The sequence below is a fragment of the Carassius auratus genome, chromosome 3 (assembly GCF_003368295.1).
Source record: "Carassius auratus strain Wakin chromosome 3, ASM336829v1, whole genome shotgun sequence".
Taxonomy (NCBI): Eukaryota; Metazoa; Chordata; class Actinopteri; order Cypriniformes; family Cyprinidae; genus Carassius; species Carassius auratus.
In genome coordinates, this window is record NC_039245.1 from 26,227,395 (window position 1) to 26,245,399 (window position 18,005).

The following is an 18,005-nucleotide window of genomic DNA, read 5'->3' on the forward strand; positions in this document are numbered from 1 at the left end:
TGGACAGACGGACAGACAGATAGAAGAATGGACATACGGACAGACAGATAGAAGGATGGACAGACGGACAGACAGATAGAAGAATGGACATACGGACAGACAGATAGAAGGATGGACAGACGGACAGACAGATAGAAGGATGGACAGATGGACAGATAGATAGAAGGATGGACAGACGGACAGATAGAAGGATGGACAGACAGACAGACATATAGAAGGATGGACAGACAGACAGACATATAGAAGGATGGACAGATGGACAGACAGATAGAAGGATGGACAGACAGACATAGAGATAGAAGGATGGACAGATGGACAGACAGATAGAAGGATGGACAGACAGACAAATAGATAGAAGGATGGACAGACAGACAGACAGACATATAGAAGGATGGACAGATGGACAGACAGATAGAAGGATGGACAGACAGACAAACAGATAGAAGGATGGACAGACAGACAGATAGAAGGATGGACAGACGGACAGACAGATAGAAGGATGGACAGACAGATAGATGGATAGACATGAGGACAGATAGATAGAAGGATGGACAGACGGACAGACAGATAGAAGGATGGACAGACGGACAGACAGATAGAAGGATGCACAGACAGATAGATGGATAGACATGAGGACAGACAGATGGAAGGATGGACAGACGGACAAATAGAAGAATGGACATACGAACAGACAGACAGAAGGATGGACAGACGGACAGACAGATAGAAGGATGCACAGATGGACAGACAGATAGATGGATAGACATGAGGACAGCTGTGGTCACCTTATGCATGAGCTCTTCATTGTATGTGAGGATGAGAGTGCTGCTGGACAGTGTGACTCCGTCCTCTGTGTCCGTGTCCACTGGAGAGGAGCTGTATGCGCTGTCAGGATAAGTGTGCTCTCCCTGCTCCACCAGCTCCAGGTCTGAGGTGTTCTCCATCATCAGCTCCATCTGTGAGCTGCTTCTCAGCAGCAGATCTCTGACAGTCATTGAGACTTTTCCTCTCGCACTCATCTAGAGATGTCACGGCGTCTTTTACCTCGTCTTGTCTCTGATGTGCAACGGTGACTCATGCCAGCGAGTCTTATAACCTGATGAAGTTTATGCTGTTAAATATTTAACAGCACTGCTTCCTGTGGCGTGCAGTTCAGGACATGTTCGTGAAGATTGTGCTGCACACAGCTGTGCTCACTGTGACAAAATGTTTTAGGTCATTCCTGTTCTGTTGAACTTTCTGAACTATAAAGCTTTTAAAAATAAAAACACTTTAGTTATATGTAGGATGCTTATAGACGTACATTCAATATTACCTTACTATTTACATAATGGAAATGCAGGTTAGCCATTACTAAGTGAGGGACTGACAGTAAAACTTTAAGTTCACTGTGGCATTAACAACATATAAGATATAATCATACAGATTTCTATAGTTAAATCAAGCAGGATGGTGGTTTATAGTGACACAAACCAATACAACAAAACAACCTGAACTTTGTTGCTAACATTTGTGCAGCTTTCTTACTAAATCACCTTAGATGCATATACAAAGCTGCCTCATCAGTGGCTGTTTCCATGGGCCACTATATGCAAACCGTCCGCCATATTGGAAATTTGGAATGGTAACTGTCAATCCTGGTCCGTAAACACTCAAGAACAAGATGTCGCATCTTCACCTTTAGTTATTATACGTATGCGTGAATATCTGTATCTGCAATAGATTTAAGCAGATGATCTTACTAAACTCAACACATTTCAACAATATGGCCAAGACATACACGTTGATGTGTCGAGAGCAGTTAAATGTGGATCTATGTATAATATCTATGGCTGTCTCTTTCTATAGGATGTTGTCATTAAGGAAATGGCTTTTAAAAAAAAACAACAAAACAAAACAAAAAAACACAACATTATTTCACATCTTTATTGTGCCATCATGTGTCATCTGTTGCTGTCCGTCGGCTCTACAAAAGGCTCAAACTTTCAGATTAAGACTGGTGGAGACCCGGTGAGACTAAAATTGGAATTTAAATACAAAAATAGCATTCATTCATTCAATTCATCCTAATTTCAGTTTCCTATAAATACCACAAAAGCTTCACCGAAGCAAGTACATGAAGAGAAAAAGGACACTTTAAACCTAAAACACAAAACAGTTGTATTACTGATCAGTAAATCAAAACCTGAAACATCCCCTTTTAAACTCTGGGAACTTAAAATCTACTATAAAAGAAGCATTGTATTTGCCAAATAAAAGCAGCATGTTGCACAAGACATTTGTTGGAACATATGTTTCTTAGCGTTTTCATTGAAAGGCAAGAAAGCAAAACGCCATACATAAATGGACAAATGTGGGTGGTTAAAAACAGTAACAACCTGCTATGACACATTAAAATGGAGACCTTTTCCAATCTGAACTGTACTTTGAATTTAAAGGGACGGTTAAAGAATTTTTTTTTTTTAATTCTGTCATTTACTCAACCTCCAACCCCAAATGGGTTCCTTTTTCAGTTGAACACAAAAATGAAGCAGACTGTATAAGCTGAGGTTAAAATCCCGACACTGTCAGGCTCTAAAAAGCACAAAAACACCCCAAATACCTCAGATCTATATGAATCATGCACTACATTTTCAACCTCTGAAGCTTTGTGAGAGGAACAGAGCTCAATTAAAACTGAAAAATCACTTACATCATCCCACATTTGTATTACTTTCTTTCTTTGAAAGACAAATTAAGATATTTTTTATTAAACCTCCATTGAATTCCATCCAACCAACACTTTCAAGCTTCAAAAAGGTAAAGGCTTCATAAAAGTAATCTACTGTAAGTGACAGCAGTGGTTTTCATTATCGGTTGAACCGAGTTACTGACTGAAAATCTTCCCCTCCATCCTAACTCTGAAATCTTAGATCTGTGCACCAAGAAGCAATGCTTCAATTTTGACAATGGCTGCTGGGTTTCTATCCAACTATTTTGCTAAAAATTTTGCAAACCTCTGTGATAACACATGATAAGTGCATAAACTCAACGCCGATAGGAAGCATGCAATTTTTTTGAATTGTGCATTAAAAAATAAATAACCAAATACCACTAGTTTTTCCTTTTCTCGTAACTTAACATAAAAAATGTAGCTTTCAACACATAATCATAAATGTGATTTTGTAGAAACGGAGGGAGGGGGAGATTTCTCAAGACCTGAAATACACATGAGTCCGTTTCATTCATTCAATGATGTGACCATTACACGTAAGGTCTTTTTTTGTTGTTGTTGTTCCACAGAAGACAAAAGTTAACTTCAACAAAGAGTGTAAAACTTAATTGTAGTTAAAAACAAACTGGTGGAAGACCAGAATTAAGCATGACATACTTTTACGCGGTATATGTATGAGCTACAGATCATGGACTGATCTTCAGTTGGATCACGTACAGGTTTTTTCGTACTTTCCGATTTGTGCGGCTGATAAAACTTTGCAGGAATGGACGAAAGTAGGTCCTCCAGATAAGGTGTTTTTCAACTCACAGGACATTCATCGTGAAAACAAAAAGTCGCAGTATTAAAAAACCCAGATCCCTGTTTCCTGACAAATGGCTTTCATTAGTGTTTTTTTTTTTTTTTTGCCGTGTACGATGATTCCATGCAGCGCTGAAACTCGTAAAGTGAACGAATGTGTCAATCCGCTGGCAGAAATAGTGATGATTCTACAAGCTCCGCCTCCTCTGTGGAGACTCAGCCAATCAGAAGGGAGCTTCGTTTTACAGTAAAGTGCACTTCTTCAATCTGCTTCCTAAGTTTTGATATTAATGCTTCAAAATAAGCATAGCGATACAGCCAGAGGACTCCAGCGACTATCCTCCAACAGCTTCAAATACCAATTTTGGCCACTGTTTTACCGAGGAAAATAATGTGCACAGTTTTTTTTTCTCGTAACAAAGACTAAAAGTGTTAAATCGTTGAGATTTGGGTCTTTGTATCACAGACCCACACCGTAAACTATGTGCTAATAAGACTCTGAACCTCGTAACAAAGTATTTACATGACATCTGAACATTAAATTTATAAAAGCAAGACTTGTATGTCCATGTCTGGCAGTCCTCTTGTGCAAATTGAAACGTTTTCTCTGGTAGATTCACCCTCAACCATTTCCTGTCTTCAAACAGAAGGTGCCTTGATTTAGTAATGGGATGGTCTGAAAGACCACGACGTAAACATCACTCTTGTGGACTGTTCTTCAGAGCTTTCGCTGCTCCATTTGTTTGAGCTTGCAAGGCTACCTAATGCGACCGTCTTTTTTGACTGGCCCCAGTTCTGATTTGGGGTCAGGGGACAAGGAACTCCAAGAGGTCTTGGTGCAGAGTCCTATGATGTGACAGGAGGAGGTCTGCTCTGAGCAAATGTCTCCCGTGACCCAGAAAGCCCCCACAGAGCTGTCCACCCAGGCCTCCAGTGGCTTCCCCACCAGAGAGGTCTTCTTCTGCGCCTCCTGCAGGGCAGGCTCGCTGGGCGGCAGCTTCAACACTTGGGCGAGCTGCTGGAAGCTTTGCTCCAAATACACGTTACCTGGAGGACCTGCGTGCACCCAGCCGTGGTCTTCTGGAGAAGAGAAGAGAAGGGCATACAGTCAGACAGATAAAGGTCAGCAGCCTGTGGATATTTATTTGCATTCAGAATAAAACAGGAAGCAATAATCTTCAATAGTCTTAAATGTGGTTTAAACGCGATACATCTATATCTACAACATTTAGATATTTATTCTAAAATTTCATACAATCAGAGTAACTGATATGTGATGCAAAAATAAATTTGTAAAATAGCAAGTGGATGTTTTGTTATCTTTTTTTTCTACTAAATAAACACGAGGAAGAATATTTAATCATTTATAAGAACCAATATGACAATACATATTGTTTACATCAAAATGTTGATAATTTATGAAATTTTATGAAACATTATCCACTATTAACAATGTTGCTTATAATATTATATTATTTGATATAATTCAATATTTAAATAAAATCTAAATATATAGATAAAATACTGTTCCAAAGTTTGGGGTCTGTACAATTAAATTTTTTATAAATTCCTATTTTTATGTAGCATGGATGCATTAAATTGATCAAAAGTGGCAATAGAGGCATTTACAATGTTGCAAAAGATTTCCATTTCAAATAAATGTTACTTTTTATTCATCAAAGAATCTTGAAAAAATTTATCATGGTTTCCAGAAGAATATTTACCAGGATGTTTTCAACATTGATAATAAGAGATTTTTATTCGAATAGAAAATGGTTATTTTAAATTGTAATGACATTACACGTTGATGTTTCACCTGTGCGCAGGGGCTCACGTCCCTTGAAGGCCAGAGGCATGACCAGAAATCGAGCCTCTGCTACATGCTGCCACAACCGCAGCACACGCACCGTCCAAACTCCAGGCCTGAGGGGGCGCTGAAGGGGTGGCTTGTATTGCGTAAACTCTGCCTCAATGTCTATGCTGATGTCATAGGAGGCTGCTACTATGTGTGCTGGGTCAATCCACACTATGGTGGCTGTCAGGTTGGGTCCACGAGCCCACTTCTGAACTGCCACCGGCTCATCCAGAGGTCCCATCACTCCGCCGAAGTTACGGAAGATTCGCTCCTTTGGGTCCCACTCAGTTCCGACCTAGTACAAAACAGCATGCACAAAATATACAAAGTTAAAGAACTACAGAACATATTCATTCCGTTTTCTAAATGCAGAAATGTATCTTATTGTAATTATAAAAAATAAAAATAAAATATTGACTTTCTACAATTCTACAATTATTTTGGCCACTTAAACCTGGATCTTCTCACCTCAAGGTGTTTGAGGCGCTCAAACTCATGAAGGTTGTGTTCCAGCTGCAGTGTTGCTTGAGGAACAGCCCACACCTCCAGCATCTCACGGGACCTGGTCACCATATTCTGCACCTCCTGCCTGACCAGATAACCCTGGAAACGGTCATCATAAAAATACAGGTGCACCGAGACAGGGAAGCCAATAGGTTCAAACCTGTGGGTATAAAAAAAAAAATCATCAAATTAATCATCTGATGACTGGACTGGAGGAATGGATGCATGGACTGGACGGGTTGGGATGAATGCTGATGGAGGGATGGATTGGGATTGAAAAATTTTGATGGATGGATGAATGGGATGGAAGGTGGATTTTGAAGAAGGGATGGATTGGATAAATGGACGGATGGGTTGGAATGAATGGATGCATGGACTAAATGGGTTGAGATGAATGGATGAATGCTGATGGAGGGATGGATTGGGATAGAAAGATTGGGATGGATGGATGATTGGGATAGAAGGTGGATTTTGATGAAGGGATGGATTGGACAAAATGGACAGATGGGTTGGGATGAATGGACTGGGATGGAAGGATGGATTGGGATAGAAAGATTAGGATGGATTGGATAGATGGATGGGTGGGAATGGAGGGATGGCTTGGCATAGAAAGACTGGGATGGATTGGATACATGGATGAATTGGGATGAAAGGATGGATTTTGATGGGTGATGATTGGGATAGAAAGACTGGGATGGATGGATGATTGGGATGGAAGGTGGCTTTTGATGAAGATATGGACTGGATAAATGGATTGATGGGTTTGGATGAAGGGATGGATGGATTGGGAAGGAAGGATTGGGATAAAGATTAGGATGAATTGAATAGATGGATAGGTTGGAATGGATGGGTGGTTTGGCATAGAAAGACGGATGGATTGGATACATGGATGGATGAAAGGATGGATTTTGAAGGGGGATGGATTAGATAGATGGATGGATGGACTTGGGATGGAAGGAAAGATTTTTGACAGAAAGATTGGGCTGGTTTGAATGGATTGATTGGGAATGGAGGGATCGATTTAAGCAATGACTGTGAGGGATGGATGAAGGGACTGACTGGAGGCTGGATGGATTAAGTGAAATGAATAGGGATGAATGGATTGGACGGATATGTCTGTCACCTGCAGGTCTCAGAACTGCTTTGAGTGGTCTCCTGCTTATGGAGGCCAAGTCTAAAGAAGGAGGAGTACGCCGTGAGGGCCACATCATTGAGGGACGAGACCCCATCAGCCTGCTCGAACAGGCTCTCCCAGTACGCTTTCAGTGCCACTGTGCCCGGAGGGTACTGGCCATACAGATGGTTGTCCAGGATCTCAATAGCCTCCTGGTTCACAGTGGACTCGAACTTACGGGCGAAGAACGTAGGCCGTGTTAGTTGCTATCATGGGAGGAAAGAAGGGTTGAGGTGGTTTCAATGTCTATGATCAGGTGCAGTTTCTATTCAGTTTGCTAAGAAAGACACTGGTTCCCATTCACTTATAATATCATTCACATTGTTTGTATGCACAGTTAGTGAATGAGACTCACTGTGATTGTTTCAATATAGTGTGGCTTCTGACTCAACATATCTGCAGGGATCACTTAACGGTTCACTGACCTGTATTCTGATGAGGTCTGAGGGTTTGAAGTCATTTGGTGAACAGCCGCACCAGTCCACTATGTGCTTATATTGGCACTTGCAGCCCAACTTTCTGTTCCAGTTGGTCACACGCAGATTATTGTCGACCAAAGTATCGCACATGTGACTGTTTCCCAGCACCGTGTGAAAGAAAGACTGAAAACCAGACAGAGAGGAAGGACACATCACTTAATGTTTACAGCTCACTGCTGTCCCAATTAGATCAAATTACCATGGAGTATCACATCAACAGACTTAGCAATTTATGATTCAACCAGATTTAATACCCAACAATAACAGTGATTCATCGTGTTTCTTCAAATAGGTCATTTCAACTTTTATGATTACATTTGATTAGTTAAGTACCTCAGCAGGCAGAAGAGCGTAGGTGTAAAACAGCTTGAGCCCCGTCACTAGCTCGTCTTGTGAGTTTACCACATACTTCACAAACTTGTGCGTGAGGGAGAACCAGTCCGAGCCTCCTGACACCTCCAGCCCCTCAGGGATGGTGCGCTCGCCCAGACGCCACATGTGGTTGTCACATTCGTGGAACAGGCGGTCCAAACCCTGCTTCTTAATGAACCTACGTGACAGGAGAGAGCAGGATGTTGACTGATGCCATGATAAACACTTTCCCCGCTGCATTATTTGAGGCATGTCAACAGAGTCAAGACGGTGTAACTATCCTGAAATCATAATGAATGACAGAAGGAGTCTCATTAAAAGGCTGAAATTCCTGAATCGAAAGAGAAAAACTTTATAAAAGTAGTTTGGAACAGTCTTTTATATTGAGCTCCAATTCCATATCATTGTGGTAGACTGCATGGTACAGATGTTTTTATATTTCATGTTACAAACCTTAAATCTAGGATATTCAATATTCAAGTATTAAATATTTTAAGAATATGTTTGAAAATGTTCTGAAATTGAATATTTTAGGTGCAAGGTAAAGGTTACTTCATTACACCACTTGTCAATAAAACAATTTTTCTGAATGTTAAGAGAAACATGAAAACAACGATTACGTTTCTTATAATTATACAATTGAAAAACATCATTTTCTTTACATTTTCTCTGACATTATTAATTATCATTCATCCGAATATAGAGCTGGTTCGATATATTGAATTCTCACAATAATTGTTTTGGTGATATTCACTACCATTCAGTGAGGTCAATGAGGTTAACCTGATTAACAAGGCTGCATTTAATTGATGAAAATACAGTAAACGCAATTAAAACAAACTTTTGGTAACAATTTCTTTATTGTACGTTTTAATCAATTTAATGTGTCCATGCTGAATAAAAATATTAAATTCTTTAAAAAAATATTTAGCTGTTGTGCATAGTTAGGCACGTTATGAAAAGCACATTGATTTTTAATGCATACAGTTTGGACATTAAGTTTCCTACAGGCCATGCCATTAGACTGGTTTGGGAATCCTTCCTCGTCTCATGATTTAAGGATTAAAGCATCAAGACAGAATTTCTTCAATAGCAAAATAAGTGCTAGAGTTTGACTTATTTTTTTAATCAATTAGAATCATTTAAATGAATGAATTCATAACTCTGATCCAAAAGAAAAACTATCTTCATAATCCCAGCCCACAAACAAAGTAGATAAACTATAGATGAGCTGTCATTTACAGCATCCCAAGATGCAGATAGTATATGGGAACCAGTAACCTGACCTGGAATAACCTCAGAGTTGAAAGGGAAAGGAGTTAACCTTGCGTTCTCTCTGCCGTGAGACTTCAGGAAGTTCTTGTCACGGTTCTGGGACAGAAAAGCCACAAGTTCATTGTTGGTCCTGTTTTAGATGACAGTGAGAGAGGAGAGGAGAGATCATGTCAGAAACCCAGTGCTGACTGCAGGGTGTTGTGGGTGAAGTCTTCATCTGGAAGGAATTAGCTGCTGCAGACAGGATTTGGTCGGAATCAATGTCTACATGTTCATCAGGCAATGTACACCGATTTGGCTTATTCAGCTTGCATTAAAAAAGAAAAAACATCAACGTAGAACATAGACGGGCATTATGCAAATGCATACCTTGCTATGTGTGGCATCACGGAAGTGGGATTCGCACTATTGGCTTTACAACTGCAGATAATTTACATTCACAGACAGCTATTTTACACACTGCGTGAAAGGCAGCATTCGAAATGGCTTAATAGGGGCACTTTAAATCAGTATCATCAACCAATCACAAATTGTTTTCAGAGACCTTACTGCAATGCATTCTGGGATTGCCTGTTCCACGAAGACAGCACTGAAGGCATCATCCGAACAATCTCTTGGAATGGCTTCATCTACTAAATGACTTAGTCCAGTTCGCTGAGGTGTCGTGAGGGAATTGTGAGTTGGTGAAAAGTGAATAATTAATAGAATCGAACGTAAAATTTATGAATTAATTAATTAAAAACGCTAAATCGCAATATACCCAAGAGCAACTCATGATTGGTCTCAGAGTAGCTTGGTTATTATTTTGCTAATCGATTAATCTAGCGATTTTTAGAACGATTAATCGACTAATCATCGATCATTTTGCTGATTAATCAGTAGACATTTATCAAATATTAAGCTTTTGCAATTAGTTAAAATATTTAGTTATACATATTCTAACAAATTAAGGTAATCACTTCAGCTTTTGAAAATCATATTATGTAATTACAGTAATACAATTAATTTATACAAATAAATATATTTGGCACACAAAATGAGATGGCAGAGAAACTCTTTTATTCACCACTTAATTATTTAATAACCTAAAATATATTTTTTGTGAGTCATATGAATAAGAAACAAAATAAAGGTTAAGTAATAAGACATTTTATTTTTTGGGATAAATAATCTCTCTTCAAATACCTTATAGGGTTATGAGAATCAAAACAGTCCTGAGCTGGATCAAGCTTTGATCTCTGCAAACCAATCTATGACTTTAATGAAATGTTTTTTATTTAATAATACTGTAAAGCTTCTTGATTTAAGGCTATCTTATTGAATAAAGCACTAACTAAATAAACATGATGTGACTGTACTCTACTGGAGTACTGAACTACAGAGCTCATCCACATCTCCGTAATCAGATGCGTATTAAACTGCTGCCTTCTCACCGCTGTCAGCTTTTGATGTGTTTATTTTGTTATGAAAGGAAAGCACTACATATTTACATCCAGACGTGCTCAGTGGCCTCCGGTTTGGCTGTGTTTACCCTGAAGCACTGCCGCTGCTTCTTCTTCTCTTGAATTGCATCAGGGAGAGCTGAATTACATTATTGTGCTACAGTGCAACACTAGTCAAACAGTGTTATTGCAAGCTCTTACATTAGGTCATATGATATAAAACGACTACTCGGAAAAAAATTGGTAGAACTGACTAAGATGATGCTGACCTGGTAGGGAAGTCTGTGGCACTGAGGTTGATGAAGAAGTCCCAATTCCAGTCCAACATGGACAGCAGGTCATGCATGCTGCGCAGGTAGGCCTTCAGCAGACTGGCCCCGCCCCAGATGGTGACCATGCGCCAGGGGGTAGCTCTCACGTTGGGGTAGAGCTCCGCTATCTGCAGCACCTCCCGGTGCATGTAGTTTGAACGCTGCAAGGCACAATATAACAGTCTTCATTGAGCACCAGTGGTCTTGAACATGGATATATCATGAAAGAAGGATGATTACTGCAGTTCTAGATGCCATAATGCTTCTGCTGCTGGAAGCAGGAAGATTTCTTGTCAGTAATTCAGTTTCAGTTTGAAACACTAGAATCAGACGAGACCGTCATATTGAGAGAAAGAGACAGAGCAGATGTTGTGCCAAATCGTATCAGGGTGTGAGTGCTCCTCCAGCAGCAGGCCGGCAAACTCTACACACACATCTTTGTTCCCCAGCTGCTCTAACACTCGAGTTCAAATCAAAACTCAGACGTACAGGGCTGTCTTTAAGGGCCCTAAAGGGTTTAGTTCATTTTGGGTCAAAGTGGCTTTGTGAATGCCACTAGAGGCTGCATGATAAGTTTGGCTTGAACTGGTGTGGTGTGCAGTCTAAAAAACTTGACCATAACCAAATATTCTGGACCGACTGAGCCAACAGCTGAAACCAATGCACACACACACAGGCTTCAACAAATGTTAAAATATTGTTTAACTAAACAGTAATTACGCACATGTTAGTATTGAGCAATATTGACTTTAAAGAAACTTAACAAGAAATCCTACTTTTCTTATGAGCATACGTGAATTCAAATATTTATTCTTTTTGAAGTGTTTGAATTGTTCCATTGTGTCTGCATAAACAGGAAAAGCAAATGTAAACTGATTTTGCAGTTGTGTTTGAATTTTGACCTCAACATGCTTCCGAATTCAGTGCGTCAAATGAGTCAATATTTCAGTCAAGATTTTCAAAAGATTTTCGTTCCGCAGCTGTTTTCTTTATATTTCTTATAGTATAATTAATTTCCCATAGTTGTTTGTTTTGTTATCTTCAGAAAGCAGCTCTCATTCTTCACAAAAATCAATCAATCTGAAAGCAGTGTTGGCACTGAAATATTACCGCTTCACACAGAAGCCAATTCAAACCAAACAGCTTTCTGTTGGCCTACACAGCGAATCCACGTGACCAACATAAAGGATTAGTCCACTACCAGAATGAAAATTCTGTCATCATTTACTTACTCCCCACTCGTTCCAAACATGTATGAGTTTCTTTCTTTTGTTGACCACAAAAGAAGATATTTTGAAAAATGTTGGTATCAATGGTGGCCATCAACTGTTTAAAATAAAAAATTTTTGTGCTCAATAGAAGAAAGAAACTCATACAGGTTTGGAACAAGCGGAGGGTGAGTAAATGGTGACAATTTTAACTCTGGAAGTGAACAAATCCTTTAAACGTGGTGAAATCTGTGTGGGAAAATATTTCACCTTTGTTCAAAACTCCTACTGAAATTACCTGATTTTGTGGCAAAATGGCTGAAAAACTGTAAATGTGACAGCAGCTTTACTCATCGAATGGCAAAGCATTACTTACGACTAGTTCCCGACCGATATGGATTTTTTGGGTACCGATATTAGGGAGTAAAAAAAAAAAAAAATTGCAGATACCGATATATCAGCCGATATTCTTTGTGTATATTATAGTACAGTACCAGTCAAAAATTTTGACACTTTCCCATTCGTGTGTCCAAATATTTGACTGGTACTATATATAGAATACAGTATATACATAAACAGAATATATATATATATATATATATATATATATATTAGTGCTGTCAATCGATTAAAAAAAATTAACTAATTAATCGCACAATTTTTTAAAATTAATCGCGATTAATCGCAATTAAAAGACTGAAACTTTTTGGATATGTAAAATGTACAATGTAAAATGTAAAAAATTAATGTAAACTCAAGACAAAGAAACTATTTAAATTCAAAATATGATTGTTTATTGGAATTTTTGTTTAACTTGTAACACAGATTTTCTCATGTAAACAACATACCTGCAATAAACCATCAATATCTTCCAAATTAACTGTTGGCTTGAAAGCCATATTTATTACAGAAATAAAAACACAGGCATGTAAGTACCATTTGAATTTCAAAACAATCAATGCCAATAAAAAACAAAAATGATTTCCATGTTGAATTCTAAGTGGACTGCAAAAAAATTCCAAAGTATAGTCATTGCCAGTGCTTTAAGTGGGCCAGTACACACAGGTACTCAGTACCGCCACTTCCAAATATAGCTCTTGAGCGTACCGCCACCTCTCTGTGCGCCCAGAACGTGCTTGTAGCGTACCGGTACGCTCATTTGGACATCTGTTTTAATAGAGGTTTTAATCTTTTACCTGCACTGCCGATTTTCAGAGCGCCCTTCACAATGCAAGCTTCCTAATTCATCCCACCCAGAGCAGAAACTACATTACCCATTCACCCTTAAGTTACACAAGTGAATAGCGCGTGTGTCGCTTTTCCCACTGTTAAGTGTCAACAACTCAACGTGGCCGGAGAAGGTGTGTGAAACTCGTTGTGAGTTATACTAAAGCAAAATCTTGAGTATTTATTGTCTGATAAACATTAAAAACTGTCTGCGGAGGTTGAGTCGATCCCCCGCTGGCTGTTCATTGGCTGCAGCATCTTTTTTCTAAGTTCTAAACAAATACCGTAGACGGCAAGGCACAAATTTAGATATTCATTTATCTAATTAATCTATAGCCTATGCACAAAGACAATATGATCTTTTTGTTCCCTTTTTGTTTTAAAGCTTGATGAAGAGAGAGAGCGCAAGTTGCTGCAGCTGCGAGGAGGACAGTGATGCACGCGTACAGGAGTGATTGACAGTTCGCGGCACTGTGTACAAAAAATACTCCGCTACACAATTATTTCGTTATTTTCATTTAAGCTTATTAACGTTAGCGTTACAAAAAGGTCTGATTTACGCACTGTTACAGTCATTGTTTTTTTTTTTTTTAAAACAATGACATTTGAGTTCATGATTTTAATGTTGCTGTTTCTTGTGGCAGACTGAAGAGTAATCCGGCAGAGTTTTATACTGAAACTTTCCGTCTAAAAGTCCTTCCTTGGTCTTATCCATATTTCTTTGCACGTTGAACACACACAGGCCACAACTGGAAATAAAAAAAAACTGCAACCGCGTTAATTGCGTTATTTTTTTTTTACGCGTTAAATATTTCAAATTAATCGAATGCGTTAACGCGCTAATTTTGACAGCACTAATATATATATATATATATGAACACATTTTTTGCAATGATCACTCAAATGTGGTAATCAAACACTTATAATGGCATGACAGAGATATGCAATGTAGCCAGGGCATTTAAAAATTTGACAAACTTTACTATCCAAAATGAGTCTGACATCAGTGCACTGAAAATTAAAGTTTAAGTTTATTCAACTTTAAAACCATTCAATACTATAAAATTTATTCGGTTAAAGTGTATTTAACTTTGGAACATTCATTCACAGCTTTGTGCTACTGTCTTAACACACAGACAAAACTTACTAGAAAAGTGTGAAATAATATAGCGGAGCACGAGGCACAAAGTAATTCGGAGTAAGTTGTAACACGTGGTTTTAATATTTATTTTACCATAGTAAAATTTTTATTCTGGCTTAAATTTTTAATCTCAGTAGGGCTGGGCGATATATCGATTATTAGCGATAGTATCGGAATAATTTTGACGACGATGTAAAATTTGAATATATCGGGAATATCGAATATTTCAAATTCAAGCATACTTTCCCAAAAGAACGCGCCGAATGTCCAAAAAAGGAACCTGTAACTGCTGACTGCTCTTCGCCCCTCTACTACGAGAGCTTAATGATAGCGGTTGCCAGATAACAAGAGTTTAAATCTCAGAATCAGAGCTCCACTGTTACAAGGATACATTTTCTGCCCGGTGTTTGCTTATTTTAAGCAATCTGGCAACCATGCGCACGTGCTCACTCCTCATTGCTGAAGAGCTGCCGACGATAATCTGAAAACACTAACAAGCTGGAATTGAGCGATCTAATGAAAGCGTCGTTCAGCTGGTCTGTGTTCTGTCGTGACATCTCAACTGTATTGTTTGCATTTGTGATCGCTAGATAAATGCACTTACTCGACCGCTGATGTTTGAATACAGAAACGTAGGCTATGGCCATTTGGAATTACTATTGGGGAATTTCACTGATATGTTTACCAGTTTCCATAATATAGACCGAGAGAATGCAAAAGTCTTTGGTATTCATTTATATATATATTTATATATAAGAAATAGCTATTTGCTTCAGCAACTAGCTCCCCATCTAAGAGGGTTTTTAGTGTCAGTAGGAACATAGTTTCATGCCAAAGAGCTTCTCTTAAAACCGCAGACAGTTGACAGACTTGTGTTCTTAGCTTAAAAACTTGTTAAAAAAATTAAAATAAAATACTTATCCCAGTTACATAGTATAAATTGTGAATTGCATGGACTAAAAAGTTGACAGAATGCACTTTCTGTACTTAATTTGCACTGCTTCAGTTACATATAGGCCTACATGTATTCATTTAATAAAAAGCAGTAAGTGATCTCTTGGTCTAGATTTTTTTAACTGCTTAAATAAGATGTTTAATCTGAATTTTTTTTTTTATGGGCAAAAGAAAATCATGTTTTTTTTTTATTTAAATGCAAATGCAAACATATCAAGATATATATCCAATATCATAATTTTTTTTTACAATATCGAGATATCATTTTTTTTATATATCGCCCAGCCCTAAATCTCAGTTTTAACTATTCATTTAAAATGAGACAAATCTGCTATTATTTTAATCTCCGATCTGTTATTTATTATTTGTAAAACTGCGTTAAAATGTGCTATAATATGACATTAGTGATGTAATTTACACTATTTACTTTAATTTTATTGAGACACAATGAGAAACAGGTGAATAAAGTCAATGTTAAATAATAATTTCAAGACTTGTAAAGCATTTTTGTTCATTTATGTGTGCCGTCCCAAGCATGGTTGCAATGTGTTCAATGTCAAACTCCAAAATCAGTTTATTAATTTTTTTAATTCGATCAGAGAAGTTACAACATGCCCCTAAAATGTTAAATGTTGTCACATGTAACTTCATTTTTTTTTTTAGGTTAAATAAAGAAAAACGTATACACTATAATTATGAAACAAAGCAACATTTGAACTAGTAAGTGGAAAATTACTGTGTATAAAAATATATATATATATTCAGAGCATCATGTAGATTTACACAAACTGAGAAAGTAAAATAGTGTTACTTTGTGCTCCATTCTCCCCTACTGCTGTAAATAAATACAATATAAGTTCACGTCTCACGCACTTTAATGCCCTTTAAATGCATACGTTCCCTTGGAACTGGAATCATGGCAGAATTTCATGTAAAGTCCACTTTGCAGGGCACTTACAGTAAAATTAGACAATGCTTGAATGCTGCCTGAACAAGAAACCCCAACGGAAAGTGTTGACTGGTAGAACTCCACCAAATTTGGGGATCCCTTCAGCTCGAAGAGCCCTCTCGAACGCCACCCTCCATGCACCGTACCCCCCCGTGTGAAAATATTCAATTCTAAAATACACCATTATAATAAAAAGTTTGCACACTCTGATATAAACAATCCCAACACACAATAAACAGAATGGGGGAACAAGTGATGCTTCATTTCCCTTGTAGCATGCACAAGTTACGATTCTATGTCAATCAATCAATGTTCTGCAGTGAGTCTAGCTCCACCAGACCAGACTATTGTGCTAGGTACACCAATATAGAAGGGTCCCAAAAAAGGTAGGGTGCGGTTAACTTTTTTGGTACCAAATCACAACTTAAGACAACTGAAATGAAAATAACTGCAAACTGTACTGTCCTGGGCTGTCTTTCCCAAAAGCATCGTAAGCTTAAGTTGATTGTAGCTCCATTGGTTTCAATGGGTCAACGATGCTTTTGGGAAATGCAGCCCTGAACTGTACCACTCTGTGGAAATGAGCTATCAGACACTCAAACAAATCCTGCACAAAATTGTGTTTTCTAACTTACCTTGTCCACATGGATGTAATAAAAGTGGTCTTTGTGATAGATGGCTTTGAGGAGACGTTTCAACTGTCGGACTGCTCGCCCATGAACCACCAGCATAAAAACCACCCTTACTGGGTTTTCTACCTTGGAGAGGTCGATGTTGGCAAAGTCTGTATGCTGGATGGCACTGGAGATCACTAAATACAGACAGGGAGAACACAAACAAGCTCTACATGTCTATTAACTTTCAAGCATGACCGGATGATATGATGGCTGAAGGATTGCATTACCATGCTGTGGGCAAAACTGAGGCAGAGACTGAGGCATGAGCTGGCCCTCTTGGTGCTGGCATACGATGTTAGCGATCTCCTGTCTGCACTGCCGCGAACCCGCGCGGTGGAGGGCAGACAAGGCGTCCTTGCCCGAGATCTCACATTTGGGTACAAAGTCACTGCTTGGGACTTGAGGAGCACCCTCAACGCTGCCAGGTTCTCCTGGTGCTACTAGATGGATTTTTGTCATTTCCCCTGCCCGCGACTCGCTGAAGTTACGACTACTTGAGGGATCATAATGGGCGGCTTTTTCAACCCCCACTCCAACTTTTGGCCCACCAAGACTCTTGTCCTTCAAAGAGGGCTTGTTTCTCCATCTAGACCCCCTTCTGATGATGGTGGTGACGGCAGGTTGATCCTGGCGCTGCCTTGCCTGGCCGTGGTTCGCCCCAGACAGGGCGTTTTGCCTCTCAACGGCCACAGGGTCCATCTTCTCCTGTCCATTGTGGTCGGGCAACTTTGACCGCCTGTGTTGCCGCTGAGAAGGAAACAGAGTAAATAAATCAGAGTTGTGATACTGAATCCCTCCACATCAGTGCAAATGAGAAAAAAGGACCAAACTTTATTCTCAAAGGAGGAAGTCTGTTTTAGAACAGACCGATGATTCACACTCCGAGAACAAACTTGCTGACGCTGCTGGGAGCACAGAAGAAC

At 38.9% G+C, this 18,005-nt stretch overlaps 1 protein-coding gene across 2 annotated transcripts in view; it reads right to left on the bottom strand.

Annotated features, from left to right (window-relative positions):
* Positions 1-1,915: 1,915 nt before the first annotated feature.
* The window catches only part of LOC113052725 (xylosyltransferase 2-like), a 30,790-nt gene continuing 14,700 nt past the window's right edge, over positions 1,916-18,005 (bottom strand). The window contains exons 2-11 of one of the 2 annotated variants that reach the window (XM_026217151.1): positions 17,310-17,829; positions 17,041-17,216; positions 10,885-11,087; positions 9,223-9,303; positions 7,860-8,076; positions 7,473-7,649; positions 6,997-7,253; positions 5,838-6,033; positions 5,331-5,664; positions 1,916-4,591 (exon numbers count right to left, since the gene is read on the bottom strand). In XM_026217151.1, coding sequence (XP_026072936.1) covers positions 4,272-4,591; positions 5,331-5,664; positions 5,838-6,033; positions 6,997-7,253; positions 7,473-7,649; positions 7,860-8,076; positions 9,223-9,303; positions 10,885-11,087; positions 17,041-17,216; positions 17,310-17,829 — 2,481 coding nt within the window. In that variant the 3' untranslated portion in view covers positions 1,916-4,271. Of the gene's footprint in view, positions 4,595-5,330; positions 5,665-5,837; positions 6,034-6,996; positions 7,254-7,472; positions 7,650-7,859; positions 8,077-9,222; positions 9,304-10,884; positions 11,088-17,040; positions 17,217-17,309; positions 17,830-18,005 lie in introns of both variants that reach the window. The other variant, XM_026217144.1, reaches the window with a different exon arrangement.